Source organism: Ananas comosus, linkage group 12 (genome assembly GCF_001540865.1).
Source record: "Ananas comosus cultivar F153 linkage group 12, ASM154086v1, whole genome shotgun sequence".
Taxonomy (NCBI): Eukaryota; Viridiplantae; Streptophyta; class Magnoliopsida; order Poales; family Bromeliaceae; genus Ananas; species Ananas comosus.
This window is the reverse complement of record NC_033632.1, coordinates 7253448-7272211: the sequence shown is the minus strand read 5'-3', so window position 1 is coordinate 7272211 and position 18764 is coordinate 7253448. Positions and strand designations below refer to the sequence as shown.

General features: G+C 40.4%; 1 protein-coding gene across 2 annotated transcripts in view; it reads left to right on the top strand.

Moving 5' to 3' along the window:
* The window catches only part of LOC109718440 (kinesin-like protein KIN-14I), a 32862-nt gene continuing 26448 nt past the window's right edge, over positions 12351-18764 (top strand). Inside the window, exons 1-5 of one of the 2 annotated variants that reach the window (XM_020244684.1) lie at positions 12351-12572; positions 13215-13501; positions 15114-15186; positions 17858-17989; positions 18174-18412. In XM_020244684.1, coding sequence (XP_020100273.1) covers positions 13320-13501; positions 15114-15186; positions 17858-17989; positions 18174-18412 — 626 coding nt within the window. In that variant the 5' untranslated portion in view covers positions 12351-12572; positions 13215-13319. Of the gene's footprint in view, positions 12573-12679; positions 12797-13214; positions 13502-15113; positions 15187-17857; positions 17990-18173; positions 18413-18764 lie in introns of those variants that run through there. The other variant, XM_020244685.1, reaches the window with a different exon arrangement.

Here is an 18764-nt window from a genome sequence, read left to right as displayed (position 1 = left end):
TTTCTCCAAGCAAATAACCTCGTTTGCTCCGGGAAAATCACATAATCTGAGTAGAGTTCCTTGTCAAAAATTAAATCCTGAAACGTCGGCAACACAACTAATGATACTGGCCGACCTCCAACATTCTGCGCCACCATGCAGTGTTTCGACGAGTACATCCGACCGTCGATTAGTGAACATCCTCGTAGACTGTGACGTGTGCTCAGAGCCCGTTCTCCGAATTTCAATGCACCCGACTCGACTTAGGCGACGACAGACTGCACAGTCGCTTTCTATTATTCCCTTTATCAACGGCTTTTTCCTTTTCCTTTGCCTTCGGCAGAATCCTTATCCTTAGCTAATACCCTCAGGAGCACAAATATCCCAATCTGCTGGCGCCTCTCAAGAATCGTCGCCAGGCAGCCATATGCACTCTCTCATCCTCCGGTTGATACTTCATGGCCTTTAGCCTTTTGAGCAGGCTTGTCGCTTACATTCCACAGACCGACCCCGAGCCATAAGGCCACAAGAACAAGTAGCCACGAGTACATTTTCGAACGAACCCCTGTCAAATACAATGATATATATCATACTGGAATATAAGAACATCGATTTGTGATTCAAAAAATACTTTAGCAAATTGATTAGTAATATGCTAGATAAATACCTTAGGGCCACAACACCATGGAAATCAATGGACAAATCAAGGCATCCAACAAATCCATAAAACAGATTGTTCGAGGGTCCTCTCGAGGAGACCGGTCTGTGAGAGACCGGTCTCTCAAGTGAGGAACCGGTCCCTCTCTGCGTGACCAAAAACCCAACGTTCGGGAACCGGTCTCTCAAACTTGAGACCGGTTCCTCGCTGCGCGATAGAAGCACCATGGTTCGGGAACCGGTCTCTCATCACAGGGGACCGGTTGCATCACGGTTTACGCAGTGAGGACCTTAGGGAAACCGGTCTCTCCTTTTCAGGGACCGGTCCCAGAACACATAAAAGTTCAGAAAAATTATTTTAAAGCAATCTAAGCCTTCTGAACTTATTCTAATTAGGTATCTTCACCACAAATGATCTTTTCTTCATACCTTAGGTGTCAAACTTTCCGAATAAGTCTTCGTTCTCCAATTTGAATAACTTCTGCGATCAACTCTTCAAGACTCCAAACAACTCTACGAAATTCGCCAATCTATAAAATCCTTAACACCGCCTATTTGGTCAGGTTCGTGTACACCGACAGACCGCCGAACGGACAGAGTTTCCCCTGTACGTCCAAGGCGTCGCAACCTGTACAATACAAATGCTCCAACGAGGAACTGATAACAATCAAGATTGCATAAGGAAGTATCGAAAACATAAATCTACTTGCCATTATAAGCATTCACATCTCACTTACATTGTACATCATAGTTCCATTTTTCTTCTACATTAAACTCCCAAATACAATTACAAATTCTTTACAATTTAATACAAGTTGGTTGTTGTCATCCCTTTCGAACCCCTAGCTAAGCTTATTGGGGAACTGCTACCTCGGTCTCTGGGATAGGGCGCTATCTACAAATCTACGCCCTTGCCTAGCGCCGCTGCGCCGCTCACGTGTATACCTGTAACACCCCAAAACAACGTGGGGTGAGAACCAACTCCATAGTTCCCAGTGGGTACGGCCACCCAAGGGAAAAGCTCGACCAATAGGCCCAAGGAGGCACTGCAATCATGTTAGTCCAAAAACATCTATATATATATCACCATGTTATTATACAACTAACAGATAACATGCCTCACAAAATGCGATATGCAAAACCTGTAACTCATGCAAGTAGTTTACTTGATTCTACTACATATTATTAGTCATTCTTTACATGTAGCCGTTCTTTACTTATTTAGCTATTCTCATTCATTAGCTATTCTTTACAACATTTTTCTGTTTACATTATACTCATTGGCGATTCTTTATTCTTTGACATTCTTGATTGTTGATATACTTTAGCATTTACCGTTCTTTCCTAAGGTTACTTTACCTTAGCCAACTATGCCACTCGACTCGGTTTTGAGTCAATCAATTACGGATAGTCCGCGCACTGTCTAGCTCGAGGTGAAGGAACTCTCACATGCACCTTAGCTAACCACAGCCTACCGTACTCCTGTCCTAGCCGTCTGGCGGCGAACGCATCGCACCTCACCCAACAACAGCCTAGGTCATGACTTAGCCACCTGGCGGCGAAATCGTCGCACACGCCACGTCGATGGTTCAGTCAACAGGCGGTATGATCCACTAACCGGCTAACCATCCAGCGGCGAAATCGTCGCACACGCCACGACAATGGTTCTATAGCCCCTGGGCGGTGAAATCGTCGCACACACCCCACACCCCACACCCCACACCCCTCTCGGTGTATCCATTTAGCTTTGGGATTCCGGAATCCATTTCACATCACATAAGGGTTGGTCTTATCCCTATAGAATTGACCTATCTAGGTCCAAGACTTCACTCAACCTAAGTTAATACTTTAGGTTCATTGCCTCCATACTCATAGCCTAGGTTTATTAACTCTAGGTTCATTACCTTTGCCCACCTAGGTTCATGTGATTCTAAGTTCGTTATCTTTATCTCACAACCTATGTTCTCTAACATTAGGTTTAATGGCATCCCTATTTAACCTATGTTCATCAACACTAGGTTCATTATCTCTCTTGTCCAACCTATGTTTACTAACATTAGGTTCATGCCACATTTGTTCAACCTATGTTCTTGACACTAGGTTCAATGCCACTCGATCTATAGGTGCATTTATGTCCATATACACAAGTTTTTTACTTATCATTCTCAACTTGCCATTAGGCATTATCACTAGCATGCTTTCTACTTTATGTTAACATGCAATAATCCTTTATCTCATGTCTTTAGCTAACATCATTCTAAGCATTTACTTAGCATTCTTACATTTTATACATATACAAAATGTGATAGCTTAACATAACATTCATTTTATGTATTCATGTGTTCTAACACTAGCTACCACTACGTGCATCAATGATAAATATGTATCTTAGACATACAGGCGACCTAGTCGCTTCGGTAAACACAACCCACCTCGAAATACGCTCCGATTGCTTGTCGTCACTTACAATCGGCCTCCTACGGCACCCGTGACCCGATTTGGCCCGAGCTCTCGAGCGACCACCCGAACGGCCACCAATCTGCGATTTGAAAATTCTGGAGTTTATTCCTCGACTCCACGATACTCCGGATCCGATCTCATGATTTTTAGACGTCTATTTCGCGCGCTGCGGCTATCTGTACCAAAATCGACCGTTTCGTTAATAACTTCGCGTAGACTTTTCGTTTCACCAAACCGAGCGCACCAACGCGACGGAAATACCCCCAATTAAGTTTCCAAGAGGTCAATTTACCTCGAAAACACCCGGAGGCAAAAGCCCCAAATTTGGTGCCCTAACAATATCATATTAGATTTTCTACTAAATTGATCTTGTCCCTAAGCAAATGCTAGCTTAGAATCAACTAGGAAGCTTTCTAATACTATCCATTAGCCATTAGAACCATTCCTAGGGCATCAAACACGGACCCTAGCAATCCACCATGAGAGCACCATGAAAAACCTTGATTTTCATGTGTTCTATGGCCATTAGAATGTTTCTACACTTGTAGAAGCTTCAAAACTTAGCTCCTTAGAGCACAAAACCAAGCCCTAGGCTTTACTTCACATAAAACCTCACCTTGGTCACAAGATCATCCAAGTCCACCTTGTAGGAGAGCTTCTTGATCCTTCCCAAGCTCCAAAACCCACAAGTTCTCCTCCAATCCACCTCTATCCCACCTTGAGAAAGAGTTTCTAGAGAGAGAGAGGGAGACAAAATGAGAGAGAGAGTGATCTGCTTGGTGCTGTGAAGAGAGGAGAGGGTTTGGATCTTATTTGGGCTGCTACAATTGCAGTTAGGCCCTCCAACTCTCTAATTCTGTAACAGGCTGCGCCTGTGGTCCACGGTGCACCGTACCGGTACACGGGTTCCTGTCACCGGTACAACAGTCTTTTTCGGTGGTCCACGGTGCACTGTACCAGTACACGAAATTTTGTCACCGGTACACAGCCTTTTTCCAGCTCAAACCTGAGAGCTTTCTCCCTTGGTTAGCGATGGTTGTACCGGTACAGCCATCACATGGTACCGGTACACAAGCTCCAGATTTCTATTTTTCGCGTCTTTTTGACTCTATTTAGCTCTCATTATCGCTAAAACCTTTTTAATTCTTTTAGAACTCCTTTTTAACCCTTCCAACATGGTTGGAATGTTAACGAAACTTGTGCAACTATTTCTTTATGGCACTTTGGCCAATTTGGCTAAAGTCGAATATATTCCACCTATATTTCGGTATGTTACAAAAGTGGTAGATCTAATGGCATAAAATTTGATAGGATTAAACATTTGGCACTATCGATAATATAGAAGCCGAACTCTCTCTCTCTCTCTCTCTATATAGTCTGGCTATTACACTATCTATAGTACCAATCGTTTTGTGCTATCGAGTTTTCTGCTATTAGATCTACCTATATATAGAGTCCGGCTACTATATTATCGATAGTACCAAGCGTTTAGTGCTATCGAATTTTCTGCCGTTAGATCTACCCCTTTGGCCATTTTCATCCGTTAGATCATACTATTCAACTAGCCACCTCCTCAACCCTAGTACTATCATCCTGACCAAATATCCCTTCATCTAAGGGCTAAAAACCTAATAGCAAACGGTTGGTACTATTAATAGTATAGTAACCTAATTCTATATATATATATATATATATATATATATATATATATATATATATATATATAATATATAACTAAGGCCTACTATATTCTTATGAGTATAAACCCCTTTATACTTATAAATTTTTTACCGTTGGATGTGCAATTAATTAGGATGATAGTGGTCCCCTAGGATTTAATGGGTGGTTGGTTGAATAGTATGATATACAGATGAAAATTGCCAAAAGGATAGATTTAACGATCGAAAATTTATGAGTATAAAAGGGACTATACTGATATGAGTGTAGTAGCTGAACTCTCTCTATATATAATTATATATTATATATATTTTAATTATATAAAGTAATATATATTATGTATTTTAATTATGTGTATATAGAATTTAGATTAATATTGGGCCTACAAAACCAAACCAGCAAAATCCTACTCTAATTGCGCTCTCTCTTTCTCTCTCTCTCTTTTTCACTCGCTCATAGAGTCACTTTTCCTAAGTTTTTTAATATTATAATATCATATTTCATGCATTCATTTTGTATGTTGAGCTATTAGATATTTTTTGTATCGAATTTTAGATAATATTTTATAAAAATTAAACTATAGATTGCACGATGTTAAGAATTTCAAACGGCTCGTTTAGGGCTCGAGCTCGCTCGACTCGAAATTAGGCTCGCTCGAGCTCGGCTCGAATTAATTTCAAGCCGAGCTTGAGCCTAAATTTAGGCTCGAAATTAATTTCAAGCCAAGCTTGAGCTGAAGTAAGCTCGCTCGAGCTCGGCTCGTTTCCACCCCTACCGTTAACATTTTGTATATTTATTGGAAGGTCACCACAGAAATCATCTTCTCTTTTCAATAGCGAAATTTAAATCTTACCACTAAAAGTACCCATAATTTGCGGCCATTTTAAAAGATTTCTCATAATTAATATCTAGAAATTCATATATAAGGACTGAGAATTTGGCAGTGTAGCTAAACTCTCTGTTGGTGATATTTTTGTGTGTATTTTAATTACAAAAACACTCGTCAAGTTTCTGGAAAAAATGAGTTAGAATGGAGACTTTACGCGAACTTTACTTTTCACTTAAAGTGAATAGTAACCCGATTTTTTGGAGAGGCCAATAAGTAAAGATGGCTTCAGGCGCGTATTGTACTCCGTTCATAGTAATCTAATAGCTCGGTTTCAATGGTTCGACTATCCTGGACCCATTGGCGCTTACGGATTTTAGGTTTGACCCCAGATTTCGAGAAAAATGGAGATACATATATTTTATGTATTTGTGTGTGGTTTTGCCGGTTCGAGAGAGGATGGGTTTCGTCGTAAATCTGCGATCAAACCAGGCAAAACAAAAGCATGGGTTTGAGGTCTCTGTTGCGCTGATCGCACTGGTGCGATCCGTTCGCAAATCTGACGGACAGATCTCCTGATATCGCGCGTTGATCGAGGAGGGGTCATTTTTGGCAAAACGGTAATTTTGCGAGAAACCCTATATTTTATGTATCGTTATGCATGAATTTGAATTTGGGGGTGTGTTCGTGCGTTTTACTCGCGCTGTGAGGGACTCAATTCTAAATACCAACTTTTGGAGGACTTTTGCGCAATTGGAGCTTTATGTATATATAGCCTCTAGGGTTTGCACTATGTAAACCCTAACCCTACCTCTACTCAGTTGACCCTAGCCGCCTCCCTTGCTTCCCCCTGCCCTAGCCGCGAGCACCCCGGCCACCTGCGCACGTCCAGCCGATGACGCAGCAGGTGGGACTCATCCATAATGCGCCGGAGTCGCCGGAGTCGATGCGACCGAAGGGGCAGGCGAAGCCCTCACTGGATAGTAGCGGCTGATATGGCCCGCCTGTCCACACGTGAAGCACTTCCCCTCCCATTGATCACATATCCTTGGCTCGTGGTTCCCACCACAGATTGTGCACCGCTGCGGTCCGCGGCCCTTGGATTATTGCGTTCGCGGGTACTTCGGGGGCTTCCTTGACTTGGTTTGAGCTCCCGAGCTACTCTGAGCCCGCTTCTTACCACCGTTCTTCTCGGACGCCTCTCGCTCCTCCCGGATGTGAGTGTTTCCTTGCTCCGCCCACAACACTCGATCGAGCACCTCCGCGAAGGTAGTGAGCTTTAAAATGTGCACCGCTCGGTAGATATCAGCCCGGATCCCTTGCTCGAACCAATCGGCTCGATCCTTGTCATCCCGCACTACGTCGGGGACGCAGTCAATAATGTGAGAGAACTCCTGCTCATATTCCGCTACCGTGCGGCTACCTTGCTTCAACTTTCGAAATTGCTCCTGGAGCTTCTTTTTCTCACTATCGAGGAAATAGTTGATGAACTCCTCCCACGTCAACGGCGGAAGGTCGGAAGCTCGGTTTCTCTTGATTCGCTTCCACCAAACCTTCGCCGTTCGCTCCAAACAATGAGTGGCGAGGTAGATCTTGTCCCTCTCCAGCGTGTAGAGGTCCTCGAACAAGGTCTCCATTGAGTCCACCCACGACTCCACCATCCAAGGTTCGACCTTCTCTCCCTCGAAGGTCGGTGGATTAAACCTTCGGAACTTCTCGAGAGCCGCAAGTGCGCGCTCCCTTTCCGCCTCCAATGCCGTCGCATTGGGTGTCGTAGAACCCGACGCCGCGTGAGGAACGCTCGCAGGCGAAGGATGTGCCGCCACCGGAACTGCCACAATGCCCTCGCCCTCAGTCGCCGTAGGCGCACGAGCTGGAGGCGGGGGCGGGTCACGACCCTCAGTCGCAGCTACAGTTGCCGCCGCAAAATGCCGCTCCATAAGCTCTTGGAGCTGCTCAAATCGACTCTCTTGGCGTTGTACAATGCTGGTCAATACCGACACCTGCGCCCGTAACTCCTGTACTTCACTAGATCCGGCTTCTTCAGGCACCTCAGGAGATGGTGCCGGAACGGACCTACGCACGTAGTGTCTTGGGGACATTGTTCTTGCAACGCAACAATCGGGTTAGTCATCTAACCCACTTAACTCCGTCGCATACACTATATTACGCGACTCAACTCCGCCATAAGCAGACGTACTCTAATGTATTAGCCCTAGCTCTTAGCGTCGTGTTGTCGGCCGCCAACACAAACCCCTCAAGCTCAGAACTAACACCGCTCGGATCTATCTCTAGCCATACTAGAGATCTATGCTCGATCCGACCCAATCGGATTCCTTTCTCAACCGATTTAGGTTTACGTTTCTCTCACGTACCTATACAACCCTAGGATTCACCGTCCTAAGGTCTCTTAGGTCCATCCTAGACTCTCTCTTTACTTGCTCTTAATTGCTCTGATACCAACATCTCTTGTCACGCCCCGTCCCGAATCCACTACTAATTTGGCACGGTTCGGGCGCGCCGGACGGACCGCCGAACGGACAGTACCTCTCCTGTACGCCCAAGGCCAAGCAACCAGATCATGTACAGTTAAGCGCCCAGGGAATGCTTAAATAACATACATGATCGATACGATGCACACAAGTGCACTATAACTAAGAGCAAGAACCACAAGTGAATGTACAAGTGTATAAAGAGAGATATTCTAACTATTACAACCATTCAACATTTACATCATTTGAATATGTTACATTTCCATCTTCCAAAATGTAAATACATGTTTTCCTTGAAATACAAGTAGCTCTCCAATAACTATCCAAAACATCATCTAGTACACGAGGGTACTTTAATGCATAAAGGAAAAGCTACTAACTAGGCTCACTTAGGGCGCTATGCCCTTGCCGCGGTCCTCGCTCAGCTCGCCTCTGTGTGTACCTGTACCCCAAAACCACATGGGGTGAGAACGATATAAATATAGTTCCCAGTGGGTTCGGTCGCCGACACCGCCGGTTTTTCCACTAGGTCTAAGCTGGCATAGATAGAGAGATAGATAGATATATAGAGAAATAAACTGTAACTACTCTATCATGCCATCAATGATAATAATACATGCAACAACTGCTATCATGCTAGTATTATGTCATGTGTATAAATAAAGTGCATAGTAATGTAAACTACAACATACACTATGTCTACTCAAGGTAATAATGCAAGTCTACTATGCATTCCATATTTATTACCCAATCTACTTGGTTAACCCGTAGGTTAAACCCTCGACTCACTCTCAATCTTATAGGTGAGGAGAAGCTGCACTCGCACACCGAGACCGTCTGCGGGACAACTACGTCTGCCCCTAGTGAAGTACTCCAGAGACAAGTTCCATGGTGAAGCGACCACCGATAGCAAGAACAGACTAATGAGTATGATCCAATCCTCACAAAAGGATACCCTATCTACAAGGGTCCATGTGCCTCTGCTGCACAATATACAATGCATCATAGATGCCGGGATCTCTACTATCCCTAGAACCATGTTATGTTTACTACACTAGACTCGATGCCACTCGTTCAGTCGTTGTAGTAATATCTTCTAACTAATCGACATGCCACTCGTTCAAGTTTAGTGTTTCTACTACACTAGTCAATGCCGCTCTACTAGGCTATGTCCAAGTTCATCACTTTTGCCACTATAGGATTCTTTGTCTCAAGACCCAATCCTCATGCTACCCTAGTTCATGTGTCCAACTCATAGTTACACTACTAAGAAGCATGCAAGGAATAGGAAATATACATCTACTAATCCTATAATGCATAATCAACATATGATGAATAAAATTAACTTAGACATAAAAGGAAATCCGGATGCTTCGGGATGACACCCCCCACCTCTTGAGGGTATGGAGGCTCTAGAAATGCCCTCCAACGAACGTTACGACTACGCCTCGGCCTCTTAGGTCGAAATGAAGCTTGGTCGGCCTTGTTTTGTAGATATCTTTTCTTCCGCTCGTCGAATGCAAAATCCGACTTCGCCCCCGCGTTTAGGCACCTAGCAATTAGGTTTACAAGACATCAAATGAGATCAATCTCATACTTTACCAAAACCTCATTTTGGTGCCCTAGGGTTCCCATCTTGCCATTTGCAATTTGGAATCCTAACATTAGCTTTAATCCACCAACAATGGTGCTAGGGGTCCATTTGACCCCATTCCCAAAGCTAAAAATTCAAAAACCCTAAGTTCCATAAGCTAGGGTTGGAAGCTTACCTCTATGTTAGCTTCAAAGAGAGAAGAGAGGAACAGGGAGAGGTCCAAAAGCCTTCCTAGCTTGATCTCTTTCTTCTTCTCCTTCCTTTTCTTCCTTCTTTTCCTTCTCTTTTCTTCTGCTTCTTCTAGAGAGAGAGAGCAAGAGAGTGTGAGAGAGAGAGGGAGTGGAATGAGGAGATGAGAGAGAGGAGGGGTCCCATTCACCTCATATTGTAACAATATCCATCCAAGCCTCTCTACTTTTCACTCTGTGCACCGCCCCTCACTGGGCATTCTACGCCCAGAGGGACCGGTCTCCCCGACTTGGGACCGGTTCCTGAGAGCCTCAGCTCGGGTCACGCGTTCAGGTACCGGTCTCTCCCAGAGAGACCGATCCTCGGGAGACCGATTCCTTCCTGAGAGACCGGTTCCCGAGAGCTGGGATTTCGGGACTTAGCCAATTTTTGGCTTTTCTCGCTGGGATCACGTTCGGGGACCGGTCTCTCCCTGCTAGGGACCGGTTGCATCAAGCAACCCCGCAACACCAGCCGATGGGACCGGTCCCTCCTTGCCAGGGACCGGTCCTCGAGAGCAATTTTGCTCCAGTGCAGATTTTGCACTATTTGCTCCCGTGGACTCATTTCCAATGCACTTTTGGTGATTTTAACATCTTTGGCTTTTCCAAAGCTCACCAATACGACCCTTGGTCGATTTCGCCTGAAGTCTAACCCTCGTATTTCGAGAATTCACTTCCTTACAATTATATTCATTATAAAAAAGCTTTTAAAATCGGCCCTGAGGCGTAATATCATATCAAATTAAAATAATGGCAAAGTATTAAATTTACCAACAAAAGTGAAACATTTAGATGTGATTTCTAAATGGCCACAAATAAATCGCCACAAAAAAATATTTTTCTTGTAGTGAACTAGTGAATAAAAGGTAGTTTACGTCACATGAGTAGGTTTCATTATCTTGAATAAAGGCATAAGCATGTTTAATTTTTGTATGCTTGTTTGATTATATATATTGTACTAACCCACACTTATATTGCCTTTTTTGAACCTGATAGGTCAAGATTTTTTCTTAGGTGGCCGTACCCACTGGGAATTATATTTATAGAATTATAGTTTTCAACTCCATATTTTTCAGGTCCATTCACGGGTGATGCGACGGTGTGAGAAATGGCGTAGCTCAGTAGATAGTCTCCTTCCATTTTATTTTGGTATTTTAGTTGTACCCCGTTTTGGAACAATGTAAGAATGTAAAAGAAAAATGTAAAGCTTATTTTGCGGTTGTGTTTGAAAACTTATGTATGTGAATGGATGAAAAGTGATGTACTTGAAGTAGTATTTACTCTGTATATTATAATACTTTTCTTATGCAATCCATGAATTCAATTCTTATTCGGAATGTGAGATGTATATTAGTTGTGACGCCTCAGGTGGATAGAAAAAACTCTATCCATTTGACGGGTCTGGTGCATGGGCCTGATGAGTGCCTCCGTTGTGGGCCGGAGCGTGACACTACTTATTTTTAGTATTTCTCACGTGCTCTGTTGTTGACTTTTGTTTGTGAGCCCTCTACCTTTGTTGCTGTTTTCGATCGGTGTTAGGAAGTTGCAAGTTAGTTTCCTACCTACATGTGCTGGCCAAGTTAGAAGAGCACCCGTAGTTGGTGATTTTGGTAGTAGTTCCTTGTACATATTTGGTTGACTGAATTGGCATGTTTTTGTAGTTATTTTCAACTATGAGAGGTGGTTTTATATTTGGCGGAGATGTATCATTTGTACTATTTTGGACTTATGTATGTACAATGGACATTGGACTTATGTATGTACACTAAAATACCCCTAGAAGGGGATAGGGCTAAGCGGAGCGAAAAGGGTTTTCCATGAGATGGGAAATGAAAACTATTAGCCCCACACGAGGTTTGTGAATAAGTGATTGTCTGATAATGAGCAAGGAATATCCGTCTTTCTGCTAAACAGGATCTATTGAACTCATAATTCAGTAGACTATATTTTAGTTATTAGCAGTTTTATTTCAATTATGATATCTATAGTTGTAGCTTTTAGAATAACTTGTAGGTGCTTCTTTTGCTTCGTGTAAATAAAACTTTTCTGTCTATGCGGTGTGTCTGTTGGCAAAATCGGATTTCGTTGCAACCCATGTATGATAGGAATGGCTAATTATTCAAAAATATTTGGTTTATTATTACAATGAAAATTGGAATTAGCATTTGAAATTTTAAGAGAGAATTTTGTTAAGACTAAGGGGAGTGATGAAGAGAGAGGGAAAAAAGGTATTTGTGAGGCAGAATTTTGAAATCAGGTCTTCAACTTGTTTGTCGTTCACCGTTCCTACACGGTCACCCTTATTTTTATTTTTTATTTTAATTTCAAAATATTGTTTGTTTGTTTCTATCGCCTTGATCTTTCACTTTCTCCCAACCGACGACTAAATAGCCCGGAGGGCTCAGTATAACAACAGCACAGTGATCCCTCTCTCTCTCTCTCTCTCTCTCTCTCTCTCTCTCCCCCATTGTGCGTGATTCATTTATAATTAATCTCTTTCCCTCGTGACCCTCCTCTCTCCTTCCTCTTCTCTCTCTCTCTCTCTCTCTCTCTCACCTTCTAACCTCTTTGCAACTTTCCGGATCTCGTCTTTGGGGGGTACCAAGAGAGAGCGGCCGGCAGCCGAACGACGAGCAGAACGAGCTCAGGAAGACCCAGTAAATATACATTATTAAATATGCATTATTAAAAATATCATCATCTTTTAAAATTTATTTTTATTTATTCTTTGAAAGCTCCCTCTGCACTGTTTGGTACATTGAGAAGAAGTTAAAAAATAAAAAAGAAACAAATCTCACGGGGGTGGGATCATGGGGTTTGTGGCCTCCCACCTCCTCCCCCTCCTGAGAAGCAAGCCTCCTTTTTAGATCTATCCGTGTTGGTAGGCTTTTATATCTAAAGCTTTAGTTTCGTTTTCTTTTCCTTTTTTTTTCGACCTCTTTTGCTTCTTCAGGCGCTAGAAGGAAAACGCCTTTGAGTGTTTTTTTTTTTTTTTTTTTTAATTTTTAATTTTGTTGTTTTTGTACTTCGTTCAAGAACATGGCTGATATACATTCGGGTATAATGTGGGTATTAGTGGGTAAATGCGATGGGTTCCCTGATAGGAACTGATAAGCCCCAATTTGTTTGAGATTTCAATTAGTTTGTTTGACCCAAAAAATTGCCTCTAAATGCTGTTTTTTTTTTTTGCTTCGAATCAAAGCCCATTCGGTGAGTTTTTGGACTCCGAAGATATGAGATGAGATGGGCTATTGATTGTTGATTTGATCTTGATCTGCATTTTCTTTGATCTTGTCCAGTTTGATTACGTAGAGTAGGATGACCAAGACCTTGTAAAGAGTGGGAGGAGGAGAAGGAGGGTTTGTATTAACAGGGTATTATATACTTGCTCTCACTCTGTGGAAATGACTGTTGACGATCCGCCTACTATGATGGCACGTGGTGGTGTGAGGGCGAGCCAGCCTTCTTTCAGCTCAAACAGCAACAATGGTAATGGTAATGGCAACACCACCCCCTCGCATAGTTCGGCCTCGAGCATGAACGGCGGGGATGGTTATGAAAGCGACGGCTCAAACTTTGCTCCTCCGTAAGTTTGATCCATTTGATCCAGTTGTATTGTATTTTAACATGTAAAATATTTTATTCATCCTTTTGCTGATGATTAGCGCGAGTCTACTTCATGACGATATGATATACTGTCATACTGATTGGTTGTCCTGGATTGAATTCACCTGTGCAAACTAAAAAGAGTTCTTTGGACTTAAAACATTGGTGCTAGATTTTGGGGGTTCAACACTTTAATGTCCACACTCCACAGGAAAGATTAAGTAATGCACCAAAAAAAAAAGGATCTGAAACTGTCAGGTGCTATATAGTTTTTGAGTCTTTAATGTCCATGGAATGATTTATCAAGACCACATTGTAAACACTCCTATGTTTTGAAGTTCCAGTTTTGAATTCAATAGTTATTTGCACGAGTTGAAACAACATTACCAATATAGTTTCAAAATCTATTTTATGTGTTGAATAATGATGTTTTTCTCTAATTCTTCACTTACATCATGATTCTAGTTCCTTATCTACACTTTTTATGGTTGAATGAATATTCTGTATTACATCGAGGGCATGTTTGGTTTGAAGAATTTGAGGCTTGAAATGGGAATCAGAGTGATCCATTCCTATTGTTAGTCTTTGGTTTGAGGGAGTGACATTCCGATTCCCATTTCGGGGTTCAACTCCCCCAAATGATTCCCCCCTGGATGTGGAAATCAACTTTGAGGGCATGTTAGGTTCATGATTGGAATAGGAATGGGAAATGAAATTTGATTGCCTTGGAATGGGAAATGAAATGGCTAATCATCCAAAAATATTTGGCTCATCATTGGAATGGAAATTGGAATTGGCATCTAGGATTTTGAGAGAGGGTTTTGATTAAGACAGAGGAGAGCAATGAAGGGAGAGAAGGGGAGGTGTTTGTGAGAGAGAGCTTTGAGTGATTTACTTTGGAATGAGCCAATCTGGATTCAAAGTTAGATTAGGCCATAAATAGATTGGGTAATTCCTATTCCAAAGTGGAATGGGTATCAGAATCTGCTTCCTGTAAAACAAACAACAATTATCGGAATCAATAAATCTCATTTTGATTCCATAGTCGAAAGTAGGTGAACCAAACAAGATCTGATTTCGAAAGAGATTGAGAAAAGAATTATTTTTTCAATAACAATTAGTAAGGTTCAAATATTAATCTATATTTAATTGTAAATTATAATTTATATTTGAATTTGAATTACAGATTCAAAATTCAATTTTTAACTTCTTAAGTTCAAGTTTAAATACTAACATAGTTTGATATTTGAATTTAGTTATAAATTTAAAATTTAACATTGAACTTAAATTTGAATTGTAAATTCAAATTATGAAATTCAAATTATGAAATTCAAATTCGGATTCGTATTTTGATTATGAATTTGAATAGTAAGTATAAATTTTAATTAAAAGTTGATCTTTTTGAATTTCAATTTCAATATGATTTTGATTCTGATTGCTCTTATGAACCAAACAAATTAGAGTTTTTATTCATTCCATTTTCGATTACGGTCCATTCTCATTCCTTTTCCGATTTCGATTCCCATTTTGAACCAAACATGCCCTAAGTGTTCAAACTAAAAATGCTTATGTTTCGTTCAATCTTTTTGTAGTACGCCAATGACCTTGTCAATGTCCATCCCTGCTGAGCTTGCTGGTGCTATACCTTTAATTGATAGGTTCCAGGTATGCTGGAAAGCTTTAATTTATTTTTGTTTTGGGTAAATTACACTTTCATCCTCAAACTATGAGTTGCATGACACTTTGGTTCTCAAACTTTAATTTGTTGCAATTTTTGGATCAAACTTTCTGAATCAAGTCCCACAACCCAATTTAATTTGCTTAATATAGACAAATTGCTAAGGTAGAAGTGATATGGAAGTATTGTGGTTGATGATATGACAATAATCAAAATGCTATGTCAGTTCTACATTAATAATTTGTCAATATTGTCCAACAAAATTGGGTTGTTGGACTTGATTGCAACAATTCAGAAAGTTCGAGCAAAAAATTGAAACAAATTAAAGTTTGAGGACCAAAGTGTCACATGCCTTATAGTTTGAGGACCAAAAGTATAATTTATCATTTAGTTTTTTATTTCTTTTAATTTTTTCGCACAATATATAAAATCTTTTCTTAATAATTAGAATATAGTTCTTGTATGCATGGAACATGTTGATTGTTTTCATTGACACTAGCAGATTTATGCTTTTTCGATAACTGTGGCTTGAAGGTACTAAACTACTAATACATTGATATGGTTATCTTTCTTGATTACTATAAAAACAAATAAATACTACGCGATGGGGCTATAAACAGTTGGTAATTTGGTTCTGCAAGCTTTGACATAACATTAACATTCGTATTGGAAGATATTGTGTTGGCCATTTTGCATAAAGTTTGTCAAAAATTTGAGTTCTTATGACAAGAGAAGCCAAAATTGGTTGCTTTAAGACTTGGGAATTTTTGCGAAGAAAGAGCTGTTGGCTTTATGGAGTCAAGTTTCTACTTTTTTGGCTTTGATGTCAACATGGAAACTTATTCACATTACTTTCTCGAAGTAGGTAGCTTTCAAGGTCTACATAGCTACAAAATTTCAGGCTGGTATTTTTTTGCCAATATTCTAAAAGGCAACTGTGGACAATGGTTAGCGAGTCCACTGCATATAGCATATTTCGTTTGTCGTTGCATACGGTGCTTAGCAAAAAAGATACTAAAAATATTGATAAACAAAAATATTTTGTTGCGGACTTTAATTTAGAGAAATAATTAATGAAGAGAAGATAAGCGGTATAGAAAGATCCAATTTTATGAAATTATAAGCACTATTTCTTGGAAGCTATTATTGGGCCCTCAAATGTCACTGTCTAGCCATTGTTCATTGATCTACACTAGTCGCCTATGTGTGATGGCACATGTGGCTTTCCCATATAGCTTACCCGCTTGAAAGGGACTGCTTATGCGATTGTGTTATGGTCTAGGCACCACCAACTCATATGCAACTGCATTAACTAGACTTTTAAAGCTATATTTTCGACCATTAACATTACTAAACTAATTAGGTAGGATATTTATGTTAGTCTTATAAAAGCCTTAATTTTAAACTAATTAGGTAGGATATTCATGTTAGTCTTATAAAAGGCTTAATTTTTAAATTCAACGTTTTGTAGATATGCTCTTTTTGTAGTTATTCTAATCTCCTTTGTTCCAGTAGACATTGTTGGTATGGTACTGGTGACCTTGCACTTTTCTTATACCACATTAACAACTTTGACATTTTATTAGTGTATCGACTCGACCCGCAAGCAATAATAACTCGTTGGGGCTAAACCACTAGCCCAAAATGCTTAAGCCTAGTTGTTATTACTAGGGTCCATGGTTTCTTATACACTCAATCACAACTCCATTCCCATCCAATGCGGGTTTTTAGGGTCCATGCTATGTGAGGCCCACTTCACACTTTCGGCTAGTGAACCGACTCCAATACCAAATGTAAAGACCCGACCTGCTAACAATAGGGGTGTAAACGAGCCGAACACGAGCTGGCTCGTTAAAGTATCGAGCTGAAAAATTCAGGCTCGTGTTCGTGTGGTTTATTAACGAGCCGAACACGAGCTGGCTCACGAGCTGGCCAACGAACAATAAATTAAAAAGATTAGATTAAATATATATAAAAAATAAATTTATAAAATCTTATCCATTAGACTTTTATCTAATAGTTGAAACTTTACATATAAATGAGTCTTATAAATTAAGCTCGCATTTATATTTTATTTTGCTAAAATTTAAATAATAAAAATATATATTATATATAATATTTATTTTATATATAAAAATATAAATTAAAAATTATATAAATATAAATATATGTATTCGAGCTGTTATCGAGCCGAACACGAGCGAGCTGACCCCAGCTCGTGTTCGCTCGTTTACTAAACGAGCGAGCCGATCTCGAGTTCATTTCGAGTCGAACACAGAGCTGGCTCGCAGAACACGAGCTGGCTCGCGAACAGCGAGCTGGATTGCCACCCCTAGCTAACAATAATAACTCGTTGGGCCCAAAACACCAGCCCAAAATGTTTTAAGTCCAGTTATTATTACGAGGGTCCATGGTCTCTTATATAACCAATCATAACCATGTTCCCATCTAATGAGGGACTACTGGGTGTCACAATTAGTCTTCAGTTCTATATCATTATGACATCGGATTATATTTACGTGACTTTTGCTTCCTCTTCAATTGCTATGCAGATATCTTTGACAAATATTGTGAAATCAAATATATTTCTCTTAAAAAACAAAATCAGGCATATTAACTATTTACTTCACTACTATGATTTTCTTCACTCTATAATAGGTTGAGGGCTTTTTGAAAGCAATGCAAAAGCAGATCCATTCAGCTGGAAAACGCGGATTTTTCTCAAAAAAATCTCTAGGGCCGCAAGCTCGTGAAAAGTTTACTTTGGAGGATATGTTGTGTTTCCAAAAGGTAATACTCTTTGTTTCGTGTGGTATCATGCCTACTTTTGTATGTCTTACTTTTGTTATACATACACTTTTTCCTATTTATGAACTTCAATTTGTACTACTTGTCATTTTCATATTTTTAAACTTTCATTTGTTTCTGTATTTTCACTCGACTTTGTAGTAATTATAATTCTGCCTTTCTGCAGGATCCTATCCCCACTTCTTTGCTTAAAATTAGTAGCGATCTGGTAAGCCGCTCTATTAAGTCGTTCCATATTATACTGAAGTACATAGGACTCGAGGCATCAGACAAAACAACTCTGTTGACCCTGGATGATCGGATTGGGCTTGTAGTGAAACTTTACAAGCATACTCTGAAGCGTTCTGAACTTCGAGATGAGCTTTTTGCTCAGATTTCAAAGCAAACACGCAATAATCCTGATAGGCAAGTTGATCGATTTGCTACTCCATCTCATAGTGCAAGCTACTTTCTAATTTATTCATAACTTGCTTTAAGTTTGTTACAGAATTACTTGGTATAAGAATGATATAGCCCTTCTGTTTAGTCTTTTAGCACTTAACCCCTGTTGGGTCACATTTTCAGCTTGGAAATTGATCTGAAATACCTATTGTGTGCCTCTTTTGTTGGGAAATGTCATATTTTAAATCTCTCTAACAATTTCAAACAGAAATATGATGGGAGGGAGATTAGGTGTTAATAGTATAAACATTGAGGGTGTTCATTGTTGGTTTCATATCTCAGGGGGCCAATTGGAAATGGTTTTATATTCTGGGGA